This window comes from Salvelinus alpinus, chromosome 3 (assembly GCF_045679555.1).
Source record: "Salvelinus alpinus chromosome 3, SLU_Salpinus.1, whole genome shotgun sequence".
In the NCBI taxonomy this organism is placed as follows: domain Eukaryota; kingdom Metazoa; phylum Chordata; class Actinopteri; order Salmoniformes; family Salmonidae; genus Salvelinus; species Salvelinus alpinus.
The window spans coordinates 110,304,895-110,328,100 of record NC_092088.1 but is presented as its reverse complement, the minus strand read 5'-3'; the positions used below and the strand labels follow the sequence as shown (position 1 = coordinate 110,328,100).

The window sequence follows — 23,206 nt, the reverse complement described above, 5'->3', positions numbered from 1 at the left end:
CCCTCCATCTGGCCTCTAAAGAGTCTGTGTTCACCTCTCTCTCTCTGTATTCTCTGTCCAACTGTAGAATGGCCTCAACGCCCTCCATCTGGCCTCTAAAGAGTCTGTGTTCACCTCTATCTCTCTGTATTCTCTGTCCTCCTGTAGAATGGCCTCAACGCCCTCCATCTGGCCTCTAAAGAGTCTGTGTTCACCTCTTCTCTCTGTATTCTCCTCCTGTAGAATGGCCTCAACGCCCTCCATCTGGCCTCTAAAGAGTCTGTGTTCACCTCTCTCTCTCTGTATTCTCTGTCCTCCTGTAGAATGGCCTCAACACCCTCCATCTGGCCTCTAAAGAGTCTGTGTTCACCTCTCTCTCTCTGTATTCTCTGTCCTCCTGTAGAATGGCCTCAACGCCCTCCATCTGGCCTCTAAAGAGTCTGTGTTCACCTCTCTCTCTCTGTATTCTCTGTCCTCCTGTAGAATGGCCTCAACGCCCTCCATCTGGCCTCTAAAGAGTCTGTGTTCACCTCTATCTCTCTGTATTCTCCTCCTGTAGAATGGCCTCAACGCCCTCCATCTGGCCTCTAAAGAGTCTGTGTTCACCTCTCTCTCTCTGTATTCTCTGTCCTCCTGTAGAATGGCCTCAACGCCCTCCATCTGGCCTCTAAAGAGTCTGTGTTCACCTCTCTCTCTCTGTATTCTCTGTCCTCCTGTAGAATGGCCTCAACGCCCTCCATCTGGCCTCTAAAGAGTATGTGTTCACCTCTCTCTCTCTGTATTCTCCTCCTGTAGAATGGCCTCAACGCCCTCCATCTGGCCTCTAAAGAGTCTGTGTTCACCTCTATCTCTCTGTATTCTCCTCCTGTAGAATGGCCTCAACGCCCTCCATCTGGCCTCTAAAGAGTCTGTGTTCACCTCTCTCTCTCTGTATTCTCTGTCCTCCTGTAGAATGGCCTCAACGCCCTCCATCTGGCCTCTAAAGAGTCTGTGTTCACCTCTCTCTCTCTGTATTCTCTGTCCTCCTGTAGAATGGCCTCAACGCCCTCCATCTGGCCTCTAAAGAGTCTGTGTTCACCTCTCTCTCTCTGTATTCTCTGTCCTCCTGTAGAATGGCCTCAACGCCCTCCATCTGGCCTCTAAAGAGTCTGTGTTCACCTCTATCTCTCTGTATTCTCTGTCCTCCTGTAGAATGGCCTCAACGCCCTCCATCTGGCCTCTAAAGAGTCTGTGTTCACCTCTCTCTCTCTGTATTCTCCTCCTGTAGAATGGCCTCAACGCCCTCCATCTGGCCTCTAAAGAGTCTGTGTTCACCTCTCTCTCTCTGTATTCTCTGTCCTCCTGTAGAATGGCCTCAACGCCCTCCATCTGGCCTCTAAAGAGTCTGTGTTCACCTCTCTCTCTGTATTCTCTGTCCTCCTGTAGAATGGCCTCAACGCCCTCCATCTGGCCTCTAAAGAGTCTGTGTTCACCTCTCTCTCTCTGTATTCTCCTCCTGTAGAATGGCCTCAACGCCCTCCATCTGGCCTCTAAAGAGTCTGTGTTCACCTCTCTCTCTCTGTATTCTCCTCCTGTAGAATGGCCTCAACGCCCTCCATCTGGCCTCTAAAGAGGGCCATGCCGAGGTGGTCACAAAACTCATCAAGCTGGGAGCCAATGTGGACGCTGCAACTAAGGTTAGCCCCGCCCCCCTCCTCTGAGAAGATGGATAATAAGATAGGAGGAGCCCTGACTGGTAACCTATAGGGAGGATGGAGGGAGGAGTCTGTCCCTGACTGGTAACCTATAGGGAGGATGGAGGGAGGAGTCTGTCCCTGACTGGTAACCTATAGGGAGGATGGAGGGAGGAGCCCTGCCTGGTAGCCTATAGGGAGGATGGGGGGAGGAGTCTGTCCCTGACTGGTAGCCTATAGGGAGGATGGAGGGAGGAGCCCTGCCTGGTAGCCTATAGGGAGGATGGGGGGAGGAGTCTGTCCCTGACTGGTAGCCTATAGGGAGGATGGGGGAGGAGTCTGTCCCTGACTGGTAGCCTATAGGGAGGAGTTGTAGGGAGGAGCCCTGACTGGTAGCCTATAGGGAGGAGTTGTAAGGAGGAGCCCTGACTGGTAGCCTATAGGGAGGAGTTGTAGGGAGGAGCCCTGACTGGTAGCCTATAGGGAGGAGTTGTAGGGAGGAGCCCTGACTGGTAGCCTATAGGCAGGAGTTGTAGGGAGGAGCCCTGACTGGTAGCCTATAGGGAGGAGTTGTAGGGAGGAGCCCTGACTGGTAGCCTATAGGGAGGAGTTGTAGGGAGGAGCCCTGACTGGTAGCCTATAGGGAGGAGTTGTAGGGAGGAGCCCTGACTGGTAGCCTATAGGGAGGATGGAGGGAGGAGCCCTGACTGGTAGCCTATAGGGAGGATGTAGGGAGGAGCCCTGACTGGTAGCCTATAGGGAGGATGTAGGGAGGAGCCCTGACTGGTAGCCTATAGGGAGGATGGAGGGAGGAGCCCTGACTGGTAGCCTATAGGGAGGAGTTGTAGGGAGGAGCCCTGACTGGTAGCCTATAGGGAGGATGGAGGGAGGAGTCTGTCCCTGACTGGTAGCCTATAGGGAGGATGGGGGGAGGAGCCCTGACTGGTAGCCTATAGGGAGGAGTTGTAGGGAGGAGCCCTGACTGGTAGCCTATAGGGAGGAGTTGTAAGGAGGAGCCCTGATTGGTAGCCTATAGGGAGGATGGAGGGAGGAGCCCTGACTGGTAGCCTATAGGGAGGAGTTGTAGGGAGGAGCCCTGACTGGTAGCCTATAGGGAGGATGTAGGGAGGAGCCCTGACTGGTAGCCTATAGGGAGGATGTAGGGAGGAGCCCTGACTGGTAGCCTATAGGGAGGATGTAGGGAGGAGCCCTGACTGGTAGCCTATAGGGAGGAGTTGTAGGGAGGAGCCCTGACTGGTAGCCTATAGGGAGGAGTTGTAGGGAGGAGTCCTGACTGGTAGCCTATAGGGAGGATGTAGGGAGGAGCCCTGACTGGTAGCCTATAGGGAGGATGTAGGGAGGAGCCCTGACTGGTAGCCTATAGGGAGGATGTAGGGAGGAGCCCTGACTGGTAGCCTATAGGGAGGAGTTGTAGGGAGGAGCCCTGACTGGTAGCCTATAGGGAGGAGTTGTAGGGAGGAGTCCTGACTGGTAGCCTATAGGGAGAATGTAGGGAGGAGCCCTGACTGGTAGCCTATCGGGAGGAGTTGTATGGAGGAGCCCTGACTGGTAGCCTATAGGGAGGAGTTGTAGGGAGGAGCCCTGACTGGTAGCCTATAGGGAGGAGTTGTAGGGAGGAGCCCTGTCTGGTAGCCTATAGGGAGGAGTTGTAGGGAGGAGCCCTGACTGGTAGTCTATAGGGAGGATGTAGGGAGGAGCCCTGACTGGTAGCCTATAGGGAGGATGTAGGGAGGAGCCCTGACTGGTAGCCTATAGGGAGGAGTTGTAGGGAGGAGCCCTGACTGGTAGCCTATAGGGAGGATGTAGGGAGGAGCCCTGACTGGTAGCCTATAGGGATGATGTAGGGAGGAGCCCTGACTGGTAGCCTATAGGGAGGAGTTGTAGGGAGGAGCCCTGACTGGTAGCCTATAGGGAGGAGTTGTAGGGAGGAGCCCTGACTGGTAGCCTATAGGGAGGATGTAGGGAGGAGCCCTGACTGGTAGCCTATAGGGAGGAGATGTAGGGAGGAGCCCTGACTGGTAGCCTATAGGGAGGATGGAGGGAGGAGCCCTGACTGGTAGCCTATAGGGAGGAGTTGTAGGGAGGAGCCCTGACTGGTAGCCTATAGGGAGGAGTTGTAGGGAGGAGCCCTGACTGGTAGCCTATAGGGAGGATGGAGGGAGGAGCCCTGACTGGTAGCCTATAGGGAGGATGGATGGAGTCTGTCCCTGACTGGTAGCCTATAGGGAGGATGTAGGGAGGAGCCCTGACTGGTAGCCTATAGGGAGGAGTTGTAGGGAGGAGCCCTGACTGGTAGCCTATAGGGAGGATGTAGGGAGGAGCCCCGACTGGTAGCCTATAGGGAGGATGGAGGGAGGAGCCCTGACTGGTAGCCTATAGGGAGGAGTTGTAGGGAGGAGCCCTGACTGGTAGCCTATAGGGAGGAGTTGTAGGGAGGAGCCCTGACTGGTAGCCTATAGGGAGGAGTTGTAGGGAGGAGCCCTGACTGGTAGCCTATAGGGAGGATGGAGGGAGGAGCCCTGACTGGTAGCCTATAGGGAGGATGGAGGGAGGAGCCCTGACTGGTAGCCTATAGGGAGGAGTTGTAGGGAGGAGCCCTGACTGGTAGCCTATAGGGAGGATGTAGGGAGGAGCCCTGACTGGTAGCCTATAGGGAGGAGTTGTAGGGAGGAGCCCTGACTGGTAGCCTATCGGGAGGAGTTGTAGGGAGGAGCCCTGACTGGTAGCCTATAGGGAGGAGTTGTAGGGAGGAGCCCTGACTGGTAGCCTATAGGGAGGATGTAGGGAGGAGCCCTGACTGGTAGCCTATAGGGAGGATGTAGGGAGGAGCCCTGACTGGTAGCCTATAGGGAGGAGTTGTAGGGAGGAGCCCTGACTGGTAGCCTATAGGGAGGATGTAGGGAGGAGCCCTGACTGGTAGCCTATAGGGAGGAGTTGTAGGGAGGAGCCCTGACTGGTAGCCTATAGGGAGGAGGATGTAGGGAGGAGCCCTGACTGGTAGCCTATAGGGAGGAGTTGTAGGGAGGAGCCCTGACTGGTAGCCTATAGGGAGGATGTAGGGAGGAGCCCTGACTGGTAGCCTATAGGGAGGAGTTGTAGGGAGGAGCCCTGACTGGTAGCCTATAGGGAGGAGATGTAGGGAGGAGCCCTGACTGGTAGCCTATAGGGAGGAGATGTAGGGAGGAGCCCTGACTGGTAGCCTATAGGGAGGATGGAGGGAGGAGCCCTGACTGGTAGCCTATAGGGAGGAGTTGTAGGGAGGAGCCCTGACTGGTAGCCTATAGGGAGGAGATGTAGGGAGGAGCCCTGACTGGTAGCCTATAGGGAGGATGGCGGGAGGAGCCCTGACTGGTAGCCTATAGGGAGGATGGATGGAGTCTGTCCCTGACTGGTAGCCTATAGGGAGGAGTTGTAGGGAGGAGCCCAGACTGGTAGCCTATAGGGAGGAGTTGTAGGGAGGAGCCCTGACTGGTAGCCTATAGGGAGGATGTAGGGAGGAGCCCTGACTGGTAGCCTATAGGGAGGAGTTGTAGGGAGGAGCCCTGACTGGTAGCCTATAGGGAGGATGGAGGGAGGAGCCCTGACTGGTAGCCTATAGGGAGAATGGGGGGAGGAGCCCTGACTGGTAGCCTATAGGGAGGAGTTGTAGGGAGGAGCCCTGACTGGTAGCCTATAGGGAGGATGTAGGGAGGAACCCTGACTGGTAGCCTATAGGGAGGATGGAGGGAGTCTGTCCCTGACTGGTAGCCTATAGGGAGGATGTAGGGAGGAGCCCTGACTGGTAGCCTATAGGGAGGATGTAGGGAGGAGCCCTGACTGGTAGCCTATAGGGAGGAGTTGTAGGGAGGAGCCCTGACTGGTAGCCTATAGGGAGGTGTTGTAGGGAGGAGCCCTGACTGGTAGCCTATAGGGAGGATGTAGGGAGGAGCCCTGACTGGTAGAATATAGGGGGGATGTAGGGAGGAGCACTGACTGGTAGCCTATAGGGAGGAGTTGTAGGGAGGAGCCCTGACTGGTAGCCTATAGGGAGGATGTAGGGAGGAGCCCTGACTGGTAGCCTATAGGGAGGAGTTGTAGGGAAGAGCCCTGACTGGTAGCCTATAGGGAGGAGTTGTAGGGAGGAGCCCTGACTGGTAGCCTATAGGGAGGAGTTGTAGGGAGGAGCCCTGACTGGTAGCCTATAGGGAGGATGTAGGGAGGAGCCCTGACTGGTAGCCTATAGGGAGGAGTTGTAAAGAGGAGCCCTGACTGGTAGCCTATAGGGAGGAGTTGTAGGGAGGAGCCCTGACTGGTAGCCTATAGGGAGGTTGTAGGGAGGAGCCCTGACTGGTAGCCTATAGGGAGGAGTTGTAGGGAGGAGCCCTGACTGGTAGCCTATAGGGAGGATGTAGGGAGGAGCCCTGACTGGTAGCCTATAGGGAGGAGTTGTAGGGAGGAGCCCTGACTGGTAGCCTATAGGGAGGAGTTGTAGGGAGTAGCCCTGACTGGTAGCCTATAGGGAGGATGTAGGGAGGAGCCCTGACTGGTAGCCTATAGGGAGGAGTTGTAGGGAGGAGCCCTGACTGGTAGCCTATAGGGAGGAGTTGTAAGGAGGAGCCCTGACTGGTAGCCTATAGGGAGGATGTAGGGAGGAGCCCTGACTGGTAGCCTATAGGGAGGAGTTGTAGGGAGGAGCCCTGACTGGTAGCCTATAGGGAGGATGGAGGGAGGAGTCTGTCCCTGACTGGTAGCCTATAGGGAGGATGGGGGGAGGAGCCCTGACTGGTAGCCTATAGGGAGGATGGGGGGAGGAGCCCTGACTGGTAGCCTATAGGGAGGATGTAGGGACGAGCCCTGACTGGTAGCCTATAGGGAGGAGTTGTAGGGAGGAGCCCTGACTGGTAGCCTATAGGGAGGAGATGTAGGGAGGAGCCCTGACTGGTAGCCTATAGGGAGGAGATGTAGGGAGGAGCCCTGACTGGTAGCCTATAGGGAGGATGGAGGGAGGAGCCCTGACTGGTAGCCTATAGGGAGGAGTTGTAGGGAGGAGCCCTGACTGGTAGCCTATAGGGAGGAGATGTAGGGAGGAGCCCTGACTGGTAGCCTATAGGGAGGATGGCGGGAGGAGCCCTGACTGGTAGCCTATAGGGAGGATGGATGGAGTCTGTCCCTGACTGGTAGCCTATAGGGAGGAGTTGTAGGGAGGAGCCCAGACTGGTAGCCTATAGGGAGGAGTTGTAGGGAGGAGCCCTGACTGGTAGCCTATAGGGAGGATGTAGGGAGGAGCCCTGACTGGTAGCCTATAGGGAGGAGTTGTAGGGAGGAGCCCTGACTGGTAGCCTATAGGGAGGATGGAGGGAGGAGCCCTGACTGGTAGCCTATAGGGAGAATGGGGGGAGGAGCCCTGACTGGTAGCCTATAGGGAGGAGTTGTAGGGAGGAGCCCTGACTGGTAGCCTATAGGGAGGATGTAGGGAGGAACCCTGACTGGTAGCCTATAGGGAGGATGGAGGGAGTCTGTCCCTGACTGGTAGCCTATAGGGAGGATGTAGGGAGGAGCCCTGACTGGTAGCCTATAGGGAGGATGTAGGGAGGAGCCCTGACTGGTAGCCTATAGGGAGGAGTTGTAGGGAGGAGCCCTGACTGGTAGCCTATAGGGAGGAGTTGTAGGGAGGAGCCCTGACTGGTAGCCTATAGGGAGGATGTAGGGAGGAGCCCTGACTGGTAGCCTATAGGGAGGATGTAGGGAGGAGCCCTGACTGGTAGCCTATAGGGAGGAGTTGTAGGGAGGAGCCCTGACTGGTAGCCTATAGGGAGGATGTAGGGAGGAGCCCTGACTGGTAGCCTATAGGGAGGAGTTGTAGGGAAGAGCCCTGACTGGTAGCCTATAGGGAGGAGTTGTAGGGAGGAGCCCTGACTGGTAGCCTATAGGGAGGAGTTGTAGGGAGGAGCCCTGACTGGTAGCCTATAGGGAGGATGTAGGGAGGAGCCCTGACTGGTAGCCTATAGGGAGGAGTTGTAAAGAGGAGCCCTGACTGGTAGCCTATAGGGAGGTTGTAGGGAGGAGCCCTGACTGGTAGCCTATAGGGAGGAGTTGTAGGGAGGAGCCCTGACTGGTAGCCTATAGGGAGGATGTAGGGAGGAGCCCTGACTGGTAGCCTATAGGGAGGAGTTGTAGGGAGGAGCCCTGACTGGTAGCCTATAGGGAGGAGTTGTAGGGAGTAGCCCTGACTGGTAGCCTATAGGGAGGATGTAGGGAGGAGCCCTGACTGGTAGCCTATAGGGAGGAGTTGTAGGGAGGAGCCCTGACTGGTAGCCTATAGGGAGGAGTTGTAAGGAGGAGCCCTGACTGGTAGCCTATAGGGAGGATGTAGGGAGGAGCCCTGACTGGTAGCCTATAGGGAGGAGTTGTAGGGAGGAGCCCTGACTGGTAGCCTATAGGGAGGATGGAGGGAGGAGTCTGTCCCTGACTGGTAGCCTATAGGGAGGATGGGGGGAGGAGCCCTGACTGGTAGCCTATAGGGAGGATGTAGGGACGAGCCCTGACTGGTAGCCTATAGGGAGGAGTTGTAGGGAGGAGCCCTGACTGGTAGCCTATAGGGAGGAGTTGTAGGGAGGAGCCCTGACTGGTAGCCTATAGGGAGGATGGAGGGAGGAGCCCTGACTGGTAGCCTATAGGGAGGATGGAGGGAGGAGCCCTGACTGGTAGTCTATAGGGAGGAGTTGTAGGGAGGAGCCCTGACTGGTAGCCTATAGGGAGGAGTTGTAGGGAGGAGCCCTGACTGGTAGCCTATAGGGAGGAGTTGTAGGGAGGAGCCCTGACTGGTAGCCTATAGGGAGGAGTTGTAGGGATTGCACTACATAGAGAATAGGATGCTATTTGGGATGCAGAATGTGTCTATGTTGTTCACAACACAGTTAATTGGCCTATCAGAGAGCTGAGTTAAAGCTGTGACATCATATGAATGGGCCTATCAGAGAGCTGTGCCATCATATTAATGGGCCTATCAGAGAGCTGAGAGAGAGCCGGCAGTAATATGCTGTCTCAGCCTATCAGAGCAGAGAGTCGGCAGTACCAGGCTGTCTCAGCCTATCAGAGCAGAGAGCCGGCAGTACCATGCTGTCTCAGCCTATCAGAACAGAGAGTCGGCAGTACAGTGCTGTCTCAGCCTATCAGAGCAGAGAGTCGGCAGTACCATGCTGTCTCAGCCTATCAGAGCAGAGAGTTGGCAGTACCATTCTGTCTCAGCCTATCAGAGCAGAGAGTCGGCAGTACCATGCTGTCTCAGCCTATCAGAGCAGAGAGTCGGCAGTACCATGCTGTCTCAGCCTATCAGAGCAGAGAGTCGGCAGTACCATGCTGTCTCAGCCTATCAGAGCAGAGAGTTGGCAGTACCATGCTGTCTCAGCACGGATCATTGTCTATGTATATGTTACTACTCTCTACTCCTATACCATCAGCAGTATGTTCCCAGGGTTAGTAGTGTTAGAGGATCCTAGATTATGATGAAGTCCTGGTCTATGTTACTACTCTCTACTCCTATACCATCAGCAGTATGTTCCCAGGGTTAGTAGTGTTAGAGGATCCTAGATTATGATGAAGTCCTGGTCTATGTTACTACTCTCTACTCCTATACCATCAGCAGTATGTTCCCAGGGTTAGTAGTGTTAGAGGATCCTAGATTATGATGAAGTCCTGGTCTATGTTACTACTCTCTACTCCTATACCATCAGCAGTATGTTCCCAGGGTTAGTAGTGTTAGAGGATCCTAGGTTATGATGAAGTCCTGGTCTATGTTACTACTCTCTACTCCTATACCATCAGCAGTATGTTCCCAGGGTTAGTAGTGTTAGAGGATCCTAGATTATGATGAAGTCCTGGTCTATGTTACTTCTCTCTACTCCTATACCATCAGCAGTATGTTCCCAGGGTTAGTAGTGTTAGAGGATCCTAGATTATGATGAAGTCCTGGTCTATGTATATGTTACTACTCTCTACTCCTATACCATCAGCAGTATCTTCCCATGGTTAGTAGTGTTAGAGGAAGACATGGAGCTGTAGAGGAAGGAGAGGTATCTACACATGGTATGGCTGAGTCCCACATGGTTCCCTATAGAGCTCCGGTTAAAAGTAGTGCACTATGTAGGAAATAGGATGCCATTTGGGCCACAACCTGTATTATATGTAGAGGATGTTAGAGGAAGTAACAGAACAGTTATATGTAGAGGGTGCTAGAGGAAGTAACAGAACAGTTATATGTAGAGGGTGCTAGAGGAAGTAACAGAACAGTTATATGTAGAGGATGCTAGAGGAAGTAACAGAACAGTTATATGTAGAGGGTGCTAGAGGAAGTAACAGAACAGTTATATGTAGAGGGTGCTAGAGGAAGTAACAGAACAGTTATATGTAGAGGGTGCTAGAGGAAGTAACAGAACAGTTATATGTAGAGGATGCTAGAGGAAGTAACAGAACAGTTATATGTAGAGGGTGCTAGAGGAAGTAACAGAACAGTTATATGTAGAGGATGCTAGAGGAAGTAACAGAACAGTTATATGTAGAGGATGTTAGAGGAAGTAACAGAACAGTTATATGTAGAGGATGTTAGAGGAAGTAACAGAACAGTTATATGTAGAGGATGTTAGAGGAAGTAACAGAACAGTTATATGTAGAGGATGTTAGAGGAGGTAACAGAACAGTTATATGTAGAGGGTGTTAGAGGAAGTAACAGAACAGTTATATGTAGAGGATGCTGGAGGAAGTAACAGAACAGTTATATGTAGAGGATGCTGGAGGAAGTAACAGAACAGTTATATGTAGAGGATGCTAGAGGAAGTAACAGAACAGTTATATGTAGAGGGTGTTAGAGGAAGTAACAGAACAGTTATATGTAGAGGATGCTGGAGGAAGTAACAGAACAGTTATATGTAGAGGATGCTAGAGGAAGTAACAGAACAGTTATATGTAGAGGGTGTTAGAGGAAGTAACAGAACAGTTATATGTAGAGGATGCTGGAGGAAGTAACAGAACAGTTATATGTAGAGGATGTTAGAGGAAGTAACAGAACAGTTATATGTAGAGGATGTTAGAGGAAGTAACAGAACAGTTATATGTAGAGGATGTTAGAGGAAGTAACAGAACAGTTATATGTAGAGGATGTTAGAGGAAGTAACAGAACAGTTATATGTAGAGGATGCTAGAGGAAGTAACAGAACAGTTATATGTAGAGGATGTTAGAGGAAGTAACAGAACAGTTATATGTAGAGGATGCTAGAGGAAGTAACAGAACAGTTATATGTAGAGGGTGTTCGAGGAAGTAACAGAACAGTTATATGTAGAGGATGCTGGAGGAAGTAACAGAACAGTTATATGTAGAGGATGTTAGAGGAAGTAACAGAACAGTTATATGTAGAGGATGTTAGAGGAGGTAACAGAACAGTTATATGTAGAGGATGTTAGAGGAAGTAACAGAACAGTTACATGTAGAGGGTGTTAGAGGAAGTAACAGAACAGTTATATGTAGAGGATGTTAGAGGAAGTAACAGAACAGTTATATGTAGAGGATGCTAGAGGAAGTAACAGAACAGTTATATGTAGAGGGTGTTAGAGGAAGTAACAGAACAGTTATATGTAGAGGGTGTTCGAGGAAGTAACAGAACAGTTATATGTAGAGGATGCTAGAGGAAGTAACAGAACAGTTATATGTAGAGGATGTTAGAGGAAGTAACAGAACAGTTATATGTAGAGGATGCTAGAGGAAGTAACAGAACAGTTATATGTAGAGGATGTTAGAGGAAGTAACAGAACAGTTATATGTAGAGGATGTTAGAGGAAGTAACAGAACAGTTATATGTAGAGGATGTTAGAGGAAGTAACAGAACAGTTATATGTAGAGGGTGTTCGAGGAAGTAACAGAACAGTTATATGTAGAGGATGCTAGAGGAAGTAACAGAACAGTTATATGTAGAGGATGTTAGAGGAAGTAACAGAACAGTTATATGTAGAGGATGTTAGAGGAAGTAACAGAACAGTTATATGTAGAGGGTGCTAGAGGAAGTAACAGAACAGTTATATGTAGAGGATGTTAGAGGAAGTAACATAACAGTTATATGTAGAGGATGTTAGAGGAAGTAACAGAACAGTTATATGTAGAGGTGGTTAGAGGAAGTAACAGAACAGTTATATGTAGAGGATGTTAGAGGAAGTAACAGAACAGTTATATGTAGAGGATGTTAGAGGAAGTAACAGAACAGTTATATGTAGAGGATGTTAGAGGAAGTAACAGAACAGTTATATGTAGAGGATGCTGGAGGAAGTAACAGAACAGTTATATGTAGAGGATGTTAGAGGAAGTAACAGAACAGTTATATGTAGAGGATGTTAGATTAAGTAACAGAACAGTTATATGTAGAGGATGTTAGAGGAAGTAACAGAACAGTTATATGTAGAGGATGTTAGAGGAAGTAACAGAACAGTTATATGTAGAGGGTGCTAGAGGAAGTAACAGAACAGTTATATGTAGAGGGTGTTAGAGGAAGTAACAGAACAGTTATATGTAGAGGATGTTAGAGGAAGTAACAGAACAGTTATATGTAGAGGATGCTAGAGGAAGTAACATAACAGTTATATGTAGAGGATGTTAGAGGTAGTAACAGAACAGTTATATGTAGAGGATGTTAGAGGAAGTAACAGAACAGTTATATGTAGAGGGTGCTGGAGGAAGTAACAGAACAGTTATATGTAGAGGGTGTTAGAGGAAGTAACATAACAGTTATATGTAGAGGATGCTAGAGGAAGTAACAGAACAGTTATATGTAGAGGATGCTGGAGTAAGTAACAGAACAGTTATATGTAGAGGGTGTTAGAGGAAGTAACAGAACAGTTATATGTAGAGGGTGCTAGAGGAAGTAACAGAACAGTTATATGTAGAGGATGCTAGAGGAAGTAACAGAACAGTTATATGTAGAGGATGCTGGAGGAAGTAACAGAACAGTTATATGTAGAGGATGCTGGAGGATGTAACAGAACAGTTATATGTAGAGGATGTTAGAGGAAGTAACAGAACAGTTATATGTAGAGGATGCTATAGGAAGTAACAGAACAGTTATATGTAGAGGATGCTAGAGGAAGTAACAGAACAGTTATATGTAGAGGGTTTTAGAGGAAGTAACAGAACAGTTATATGTAGAGGGTGTTAGAGGAAGTAACAGAACAGTTATATGTAGAGGATGCTAGAGGAAGTAACAGAACAGTTATATGTAGAGGGTGTTAGAGGAAGTAACAGAACAGTTATATGTAGAGGATGCTGGAGGATGTAACAGAACAGTTATATGTAGAGGATGTTAGAGGAAGTAACAGAACAGTTATATGTAGAGGATGCTATAGGAAGTAACAGAACAGTTATATGTAGAGGATGCTAGAGGAAGTAACAGAACAGTTATATGTAGAGGGTTTTAGAGGAAGTAACAGAACAGTTATATGTAGAGGGTGTTAGAGGAAGTAACAGAACAGTTATATGTAGAGGATGCTAGAGGAAGTAACAGAACAGTTATATGTAGAGGATGTTAGAGGAAGTAACAGAACAGTTATATGTAGAGGGTGCTGGAGGAAGTAACAGAACAGTTATATGTAGAGGATGCTAGAGGAAGTAACAGAACAGTTATATGTAGAGGATGCTAGAGGAAGTAACAGAACAGTTATATGTAGAGGATGTTAGAGGAAGTAACAGAACAGTTATATGTAGAGGATGTTAGAGGAAGTAAAATAACAGTTATATGTAGAGGATGCTAGAGGAAGTAACAGAACAGTTATATGTAGAGGATGTTAGAGGAAGTAACAGAACAGTTATATGTAGAGGGTGTTAGAGGAAGTAACAGAACAGTTATATGTAGAGGGTGCTAGAGGAAGTAACAGAACAGTTATATGTAGAGGATGCTAGAGGAAGTAACAGAACAGTTATATGTAGAGGATGCTAGAGGAAGTAACAGAACAGTTATATGTAGAGGATGTTAGAGGAAGTAACAGAACAGTTAGTTATATGTAGAGGATGCTAGAGGAAGTAACAGAACAGTTATATGTAGAGGATGCTGGAGGAAGTAACAGAACAGTTATATGTAGAGGGTGTTAGAGGAAGTAACAGAACAGTTATATGTAGAGGATGCTAGAGGAAGTAACAGAACAGTTATATGTAGAGGATGCTGGAGGATGTAACATAACAGTTATATGTAGAGGATGTTAGAGGAAGTAACAGAACAGTTATATGTAGAGGATGCTATAGGAAGTAACATAACAGTTATATGTAGAGGATGTTAGAGGTAGTAACAGAACAGTTATATGTAGAGGATGTTAGAGGAAGTAACAGAACAGTTATATGTAGAGGGTGCTGGAGGAAGTAACAGAACAGTTATATGTAGAGGATGCTAGAAGAAGTAACAGAACAGTTATATGTAGAGGATGCTGGAGTAAGTAACAGAACAGTTATATGTAGAGGGTGTTAGAGGAAGTAACAGAACAGTTATATGTAGAGGGTGCTAGAGGAAGTAACAGAACAGTTATATGTAGAGGATGCTAGAGGAAGTAACAGAACAGTTATATGTAGAGGATGCTGGAGGAAGTAACAGAACAGTTATATATAGAGGGTGCTAGAGGAAGTAACAGAACAGTTATATGTAGAGAGTGTTAGAGGAAGTAACAGAACAGTTATATGTAGAGGATGCTGGAGGATGTAACAGAACAGTTATATGTAGAGGATGTTAGAGGAAGTAACAGAACAGTTATATGTAGAGGATGCTATAGGAAGTAACAGAACAGTTATATGTAGAGGATGCTAGAGGAAGTAACAGAACAGTTATATGTAGAGGGTTTTAGAGGAAGTAACAGAACAGTTATATGTAGAGGGTGTTAGAGGAAGTAACAGAACAGTTATATGTAGAGGATGCTAGAGGAAGTAACAGAACAGTTATATGTAGAGGGTGTTAGAGGAAGTAACAGAACAGTTATATGTAGAGGATGCTGGAGGATGTAACAGAACAGTTATATGTAGAGGATGTTAGAGGAAGTAACAGAACAGTTATATGTAGAGGATGCTATAGGAAGTAACAGAACAGTTATATGTAGAGGATGCTAGAGGAAGTAACAGAACAGTTATATGTAGAGGGTTTTAGAGGAAGTAACAGAACAGTTATATGTAGAGGGTGTTAGAGGAAGTAACAGAACAGTTATATGTAGAGGATGCTAGAGGAAGTAACAGAACAGTTATATGTAGAGGATGTTAGAGGAAGTAACAGAACAGTTATATGTAGAGGGTGCTGGAGGAAGTAACAGAACAGTTATATGTAGAGGATGCTAGAGGAAGTAACAGAACAGTTATATGTAGAGGATGCTAGAGGAAGTAACAGAACAGTTATATGTAGAGGATGTTAGAGGAAGTAACAGAACAGTTATATGTAGAGGATGTTAGAGGAAGTAAAATAACAGTTATATGTAGAGGATGCTAGAGGAAGTAACAGAACAGTTATATGTAGAGGATGTTAGAGGAAGTAACAGAACAGTTATATGTAGAGGGTGTTAGAGGAAGTAACAGAACAGTTATATGTAGAGGGTGCTAGAGGAAGTAACAGAACAGTTATATGTAGAGGATGCTAGAGGAAGTAACAGAACAGTTATATGTAGAGGATGCTAGAGGAAGTAACAGAACAGTTATATGTAGAGGATGTTAGAGGAAGTAACAGAACAGTTAGTTATATGTAGAGGATGCTAGAGGAAGTAACAGAACAGTTATATGTAGAGGATGCTGGAGGAAGTAACAGAACAGTTATATGTAGAGGGTGTTAGAGGAAGTAACAGAACAGTTATATGTAGAGGATGCTAGAGGAAGTAACAGAACAGTTATATGTAGAGGATGCTAGAGGAAGTAACATAACAGTTATATTTAGAGGGTGCTAGAGGAAGTAACAGAACAGTTATATGTAGAGGATGCTAGAGGAAGTAACATAACAGTTATATGTAGAGGGTGTTAGAGGAAGTAACAGAACAGTTATATGTAGAGGATGTTAGAGGAAGTAACATAACAGGTATATGTAGAGGGTGTTAGAGGAAGTAACAGAACAGTTATATGTAGAGGATGTTAGAGGAAGTAACAGAACAGTTATATGTAGAGGGTGTTAGAGGAAGTAACAGAACAGTTATATGTAGAGGATGCTAGAGGAAGTAACAGAACAGTTATATGTAGAGGATGTTAGAGGAAGTAACAGAACAGTTATATGTAGAGGGTGCTGGAGGAAGTAACAGAACAGTTATATGTAGAGGATGCTAGAGGAAGTAACAGAACAGTTATATGTAGAGGATGCTAGAGGAAGTAACAGAACAGTTATATGTAGAGGATGTTAGAGGAAGTAACAGAACAGTTATATGTAGAGGATGTTAGAGGAAGTAAAATAACAGTTATATGTAGAGGATGCTAGAGGAAGTAACAGAACAGTTATATGTAGAGGATGTTAGAGGAAGTAACAGAACAGTTATATGTAGAGGGTGTTAGAGGAAGTAACAGAACAGTTATATGTAGAGGGTGCTAGAGGAAGTAACAGAACAGTTATATGTAGAGGATGCTAGAGGAAGTAACAGAACAGTTATATGTAGAGGATGCTAGAGGAAGTAACAGAACAGTTATATGTAGAGGATGTTAGAGGAAGTAACAGAACAGTTAGTTATATGTAGAGGATGCTAGAGGAAGTAACAGAACAGTTATATGTAGAGGATGCTGGAGGAAGTAACAGAACAGTTATATGTAGAGGGTGTTAGAGGAAGTAACAGAACAGTTATATGTAGAGGATGCTAGAGGAAGTAACAGAACAGTTATATGTAGAGGATGCTGGAGGATGTAACAGAACAGTTATATGTAGAGGATGTTAGAGGAAGTAACAGAACAGTTATATGTAGAGGATGCTATAGGAAGTAACATAACAGTTATATGTAGAGGATGTTAGAGGTAGTAACAGAACAGTTATATGTAGAGGATGTTAGAGGAAGTAACAGAACAGTTATATGTAGAGGGTGCTGGAGGAAGTAACAGAACAGTTATATGTAGAGGATGCTAGAGGAAGTAACAGAACAGTTATATGTAGAGGATGCTGGAGTAAGTAACAGAACAGTTATATGTAGAGGGTGTTAGAGGAAGTAACAGAACAGTTATATGTAGAGGGTGCTAGAGGAAGTAACAGAACAGTTATATGTAGAGGATGCTAGAGGAAGTAACAGAACAGTTATATGTAGAGGATGCTGGAGGAAGTAACAGAACAGTTATATATAGAGGGTGCTAGAGGAAGTAACAGAACAGTTATATGTAGAGAGTGTTAGAGGAAGTAACAGAACAGTTATATGTAGAGGATGCTGGAGGATGTAACAGAACAGTTATATGTAGAGGATGTTAGAGGAAGTAACATAACAGTTATATGTAGAGGATGCTATAGGAAGTAACAGAACAGTTATATGTAGAGGATGCTAGAGGAAGTAACAGAACAGTTATATGTAGAGGGTTTTAGAGGAAGTAACAGAACAGTTATATGTAGAGGGTGTTAGAGGAAGTAACAGAACAGTTATATGTAGAGGATGCTAGAGGAAGTAACAGAACAGTTATATGTAGAGGGTGTTAGAGGAAGTAACAGAACAGTTATATGTAGAGGATGTTAGAGGAAGTAAAATAACAGTTATATGTAGAGGATGTTAGAGGAAGTAACAGAACAGTTATATGTAGAGGATGCTATAGGAAGTAACAGAACAGTTATATGTAGAGGATGCTAGAGGAAGTAACAGAACAGTTATATGTAGAGGGTTTTAGAGGAAGTAACACAACAGTTATATGTAGAGGGTGTTAGAGGAAGTAACAGAACAGTTATATGTAGAGGATGCTAGAGGAAGTAACAGAACAGTTATATGTAGAGGATGCTAGAGGAAGTAACAGAACAGTTATATGTAGAGGATGCTAGAGGAAGTAACAGAACAGTTATATGTAGAGGATGTTAGAGGAAGTAACAGAACAGTTATATGTAGAGGATGTTAGAGGAAGTAAAATAACAGTTATATGTAGAGGATGCTAGAGGAAGTAACAGAACAGTTATATGTAGAGGATGTTAGAGGAAGTAACAGAACAGTTATATGTAGAGGGTGTTAGAGGAAGTAACAGAACAGTTATATGTAGAGGGTGCTAGAGGAAGTAACAGAACAGTTATATGTAGAGGATGCTAGAGGAAGTAACAGAACAGTTATATGTAGAGGATGCTAGAGGAAGTAACAGAACAGTTATATGTAGAGGATGTTAGAGGAAGTAACAGAACAGTTAGTTATATGTAGAGGATGCTAGAGGAAGTAACAGAACAGTTATATGTAGAGGATGCTGGAGGAAGTAACAGAACAGTTATATGTAGAGGGTGTTAGAGGAAGTAACAGAACAGTTATATGTAGAGGATGCTAGAGGAAGTAACAGAACAGTTATATGTAGAGGATGCTAGAGGAAGTAACATAACAGTTATATTTAGAGGGTGCTAGAGGAAGTAACAGAACAGTTATATGTAGAGGATGCTAGAGGAAGTAACATAACAGTTATATGTAGAGGGTGTTAGAGGAAGTAACAGAACAGTTATATGTAGAGGATGTTAGAGGAAGTAACATAACAGGTATATGTAGAGGGTGTTAGAGGAAGTAACAGAACAGTTATATGTAGAGGATGTTAGAGGAAGTAACAGAACAGTTATATGTAGAGGGTGTTAGAGGAAGTAACAGAACAGTTATATGTAGAGGATGTTAGAGGAAGTAACAGAACAGTTATATGTAGAGGATGTGAGAGGAAGTAACAGAACAGTTATATGTAGAGGATGCTAGAGGAAGTAACAGAACAGTTATGTGTAGATGATGTTAGAGGAAGTAACAGAACAGTTATATGTAGAGGATACTAGAGGAAGTAACAGAACAGTTATATGTAGAGGGTGCTAGAGGAAGTAACAGAACAGTTATATGTAGAGGATGCTAGAGGAAGTAACATAACAGGTATATGTATAGGATGTTAGAGGAAGTAACAGAACAGTTATATGTAGAGGATGCTGGAGGAAGTAACAGAACAGTTATATGTAGAGGGTGTTAGAGGAAGTAACAGAACAGTTATATGTAGAGGATGCTAGAGGAAGTAACAGAACAGTTATATGTAGAGGATGTTAGATTAAGTAACAGAACAGTTATATGTAGAGGCTGTTAGAGGAAGTAACAGAACAGTTATATGTAGAGGATGCTAGAGGAAGTAACAGAACAGTTATATGTAGAGGATGTTAGAGGAAGTAACAGAACAGTTATATGTAGAGGGTGCTGGAGGAAGTAACAGGACAGTTATATGTAGAGGGTACTGGAGAAAGTAACAGAACAGTTATATGTAGAGGATGTTAGAGGAAGTAACATAACAGTTATATGTAGAGGGTGCTAGAGGAAGTAACAGAACAGTTATATGTAGAGGATGCTGGAGGAAGTAACAGAACAGTTATATGTAGAGGGTGTTAGAGGAAGTAACATAACAGTTATATGTAGAGGATGCTGGAGGAAGTAACAGAACAGTTATATGTAGAGGGTGCTGGAGTAAGTAACAGAACAGTTATATGTAGAGGGTGTTAGAGGAAGTAACAGAACAGTTATATGTAGAGGGTGTTAGAGGAAGTAACAGAACAGTTATATGTAGAGGGTGTTAGAGGAAGTAACAGAACAGTTATATGTAGAGGGTGTTAGAGGAAGTAACAGAACAGTTATATGTAGAGGATGCTGGAGGATGTAACAGAACAGTTATATGTAGAGGATGTTAGAGGAAGTAACAGAACAGTTATATGTAGAGGATGCTATAGGAAGTAACAGAACAGTTATATGTAGAGGGTGTTAGAGGAAGTAACAGAACAGTTATATGTAGAGGGTGCTAGAGGAAGTAACAGAACAGTTATATATAGAGGGTGCTAGAGGAAGTAACAGAACAGTTATATGTAGAGGATGTTAGAGGAAGTAACAGAACAGTTATATGTAGAGGATGCTGGAGGAAGTAACAGAACAGTTATATGTAGAGGATGCTAGAGGAAGTAACAGAACAGTTATATGTAGAGGATGCTGGAGGAAGTAACAGAACAGTTATATATAGAGGGTGCTAGAGGAAGTAACAGAACAGTTATATGTAGAGAGTGTTAGAGGAAGTAACGGAACAGTTATATGTAGAGGATGCTGGAGGATGTAACAGAACAGTTATATGTAGAGGATGTTAGAGGAAGTAACATAACAGTTATATGTAGAGGATGCTATAGGAAGTAACAGAACAGTTATATGTAGAGGATGCTAGAGGAAGTAACAGAACAGTTATATGTAGAGGGTTTTAGAGGAAGTAACAGAACAGTTATATGTAGAGGGTGTTAGAGGAAGTAACAGAACAGTTATATGTAGAGGATGCTAGAGGAAGTAACAGAACAGTTATATGTAGAGGGTGTTAGAGGAAGTAACAGAACAGTTATATGTAGAGAGTGTTAGAGGAAGTAACAGAACAGTTATATGTAGAGGATGCTGGAGGATGTAACAGAACAGTTATATGTAGAGGATGTTAGAGGAAGTAACATAACAGTTATATGTAGAGGATGCTATAGGAAGTAACAGAACAGTTATATGTAGAGGATGCTAGAGGAAGTAACAGAACAGTTATATGTAGAGGGTTTTAGAGGAAGTAACAGAACAGTTATATGTAGAGGGTGTTAGAGGAAGTAACAGAACAGTTATATGTAGAGGATGCTAGAGGAAGTAACAGAACAGTTATATGTAGAGGGTGTTAGAGGAAGTAACAGAACAGTTATATGTAGAGGATGTTAGAGGAAGTAAAATAACAGTTATATGTAGAGGATGTTAGAGGAAGTAACAGAACAGTTATATGTAGAGGATGCTATAGGAAGTAACAGAACAGTTATATGTAGAGGATGCTAGAGGAAGTAACAGAACAGTTATATGTAGAGGATGCTGGAGTAAGTAACAGAACAGTTATATGTAGAGGGTGTTAGAGGAAGTAACAGAACAGTTATATGTAGAGGGTGCTAGAGGAAGTAACAGAACAGTTATATGTAGAGGATGCTAGAGGAAGTAACAGAACAGTTATATGTAGAGGATGCTGGAGGAAGTAACAGAACAGTTATATATAGAGGGTGCTAGAGGAAGTAACAGAACAGTTATATGTAGAGAGTGTTAGAGGAAGTAACAGAACAGTTATATGTAGAGGATGCTGGAGGATGTAACAGAACAGTTATATGTAGAGGATGTTAGAGGAAGTAACATAACAGTTATATGTAGAGGATGCTATAGGAAGTAACAGAACAGTTATATGTAGAGGATGCTAGAGGAAGTAACAGAACAGTTATATGTAGAGGGTTTTAGAGGAAGTAACAGAACAGTTATATGTAGAGGGTGTTAGAGGAAGTAACAGAACAGTTATATGTAGAGGATGCTAGAGGAAGTAACAGAACAGTTATATGTAGAGGGTGTTAGAGGAAGTAACAGAACAGTTATATGTAGAGGATGTTAGAGGAAGTAAAATAACAGTTATATGTAGAGGATGTTAGAGGAAGTAACAGAACAGTTATATGTAGAGGATGCTATAGGAAGTAACAGAACAGTTATATGTAGAGGATGCTAGAGGAAGTAACAGAACAGTTATATGTAGAGGGTTTTAGAGGAAGTAACACAACAGTTATAGGTAGAGGGTGTTAGAGGAAGTAACAGAACAGTTATATGTAGAGGATGCTAGAGGAAGTAACAGAACAGTTATATGTAGAGGATGCTAGAGGAAGTAACAGAACAGTTATATGTAGAGGATGCTAGAGGAAGTAACAGAACAGTTATATGTAGAGGGTACTGGAGAAAGTAACAGAACAGTTATATGTAGAGGATGTTAGAGGAAGTAACATAACAGTTATATGTAGAGGGTGCTAGAGGAAGTAACAGAACAGTTATATGTAGAGGATGCTGGAGGAAGTAACAGAACAGTTATATGTAGAGGGTGTTAGAGGAAGTAACATAACAGTTATATGTAGAGGATGCTGGAGGAAGTAACAGAACAGTTATATGTAGAGGGTGCTGGAGTAAGTAACAGAACAGTTATATGTAGAGGGTGTTAGAGGAAGTAACAGAACAGTTATATGTAGAGGGTGTTAGAGGAAGTAACAGAACAGTTATATGTAGAGGGTGTTAGAGGAAGTAACAGAACAGTTATATGTAGAGGGTGTTAGAGGAAGTAACAGAACAGTTATATGTAGAGGATGCTGGAGGATGTAACAGAACAGTTATATGTAGAGGATGTTAGAGGAAGTAACAGAACAGTTATATGTAGAGGATGCTATAGGAAGTAACAGAACAGTTATATGTAGAGGGTGTTAGAGGAAGTAACAGAACAGTTATATGTAGAGGGTGCTAGAGGAAGTAACAGAACAGTTATATATAGAGGGTGCTAGAGGAAGTAACAGAACAGTTATATGTAGAGGATGTTAGAGGAAGTAACAGAACAGTTATATGTAGAGGATGCTGGAGGAAGTAACAGAACAGTTATATGTAGAGGATGCTAGAGGAAGTAACAGAACAGTTATATGTAGAGGATGCTGGAGGAAGTAACAGAACAGTTATATATAGAGGGTGCTAGAGGAAGTAACAGAACAGTTATATGTAGAGAGTGTTAGAGGAAGTAACAGAACAGTTATATGTAGAGGATGCTGGAGGATGTAACAGAACAGTTATATGTAGAGGATGTTAGAGGAAGTAACATAACAGTTATATGTAGAGGATGCTATAGGAAGTAACAGAACAGTTATATGTAGAGGATGCTAGAGGAAGTAACAGAACAGTTATATGTAGAGGGTTTTAGAGGAAGTAACAGAACAGTTATATGTAGAGGGTGTTAGAGGAAGTAACAGAACAGTTATATGTAGAGGATGCTGGAGGAAGTAACAGAACAGTTATATGTAGAGGGTGTTAGAGGAAGTAACAGAACAGTTATATGTAGAGAGTGTTAGAGGAAGTAACAGAACAGTTATATGTAGAGGATGCTGGAGGATGTAACAGAACAGTTATATGTAGAGGATGTTAGAGGAAGTAACATAACAGTTATATGTAGAGGATGCTATAGGAAGTAACAGAACAGTTATATGTAGAGGATGCTAGAGGAAGTAACAGAACAGTTATATGTAGAGGGTTTTAGAGGAAGTAACAGAACAGTTATATGTAGAGGGTGTTAGAGGAAGTAACAGAACAGTTATATGTAGAGGATGCTAGAGGAAGTAACAGAACAGTTATATGTAGAGGGTGTTAGAGGAAGTAACAGAACAGTTATATGTAGAGGATGTTAGAGGAAGTAAAATAACAGTTATATGTAGAGGATGTTAGAGGAAGTAACAGAACAGTTATATGTAGAGGATGCTATAGGAAGTAACAGAACAGTTATATGTAGAGGATGCTAGAGGAAGTAACAGAACAGTTATATGTAGAGGATGCTGGAGTAAGTAACAGAACAGTTA

The 23,206-nt window shown here is 44.7% G+C and overlaps 1 protein-coding gene across 1 annotated transcript in view; it reads left to right on the top strand.

Moving 5' to 3' along the window:
* Positions 1–23,206, top strand: part of LOC139569899 (ankyrin-3-like) — a 195,762-nt gene that overhangs the window by 65,123 nt on the left and 107,433 nt on the right. Inside the window, exon 3 of the mRNA XM_071391224.1 lies at positions 1,557–1,655. Within this exon, the coding sequence (XP_071247325.1) occupies positions 1,557–1,655 (99 nt within the window). The remainder of the gene's footprint in view (positions 1–1,556; positions 1,656–23,206) is intronic.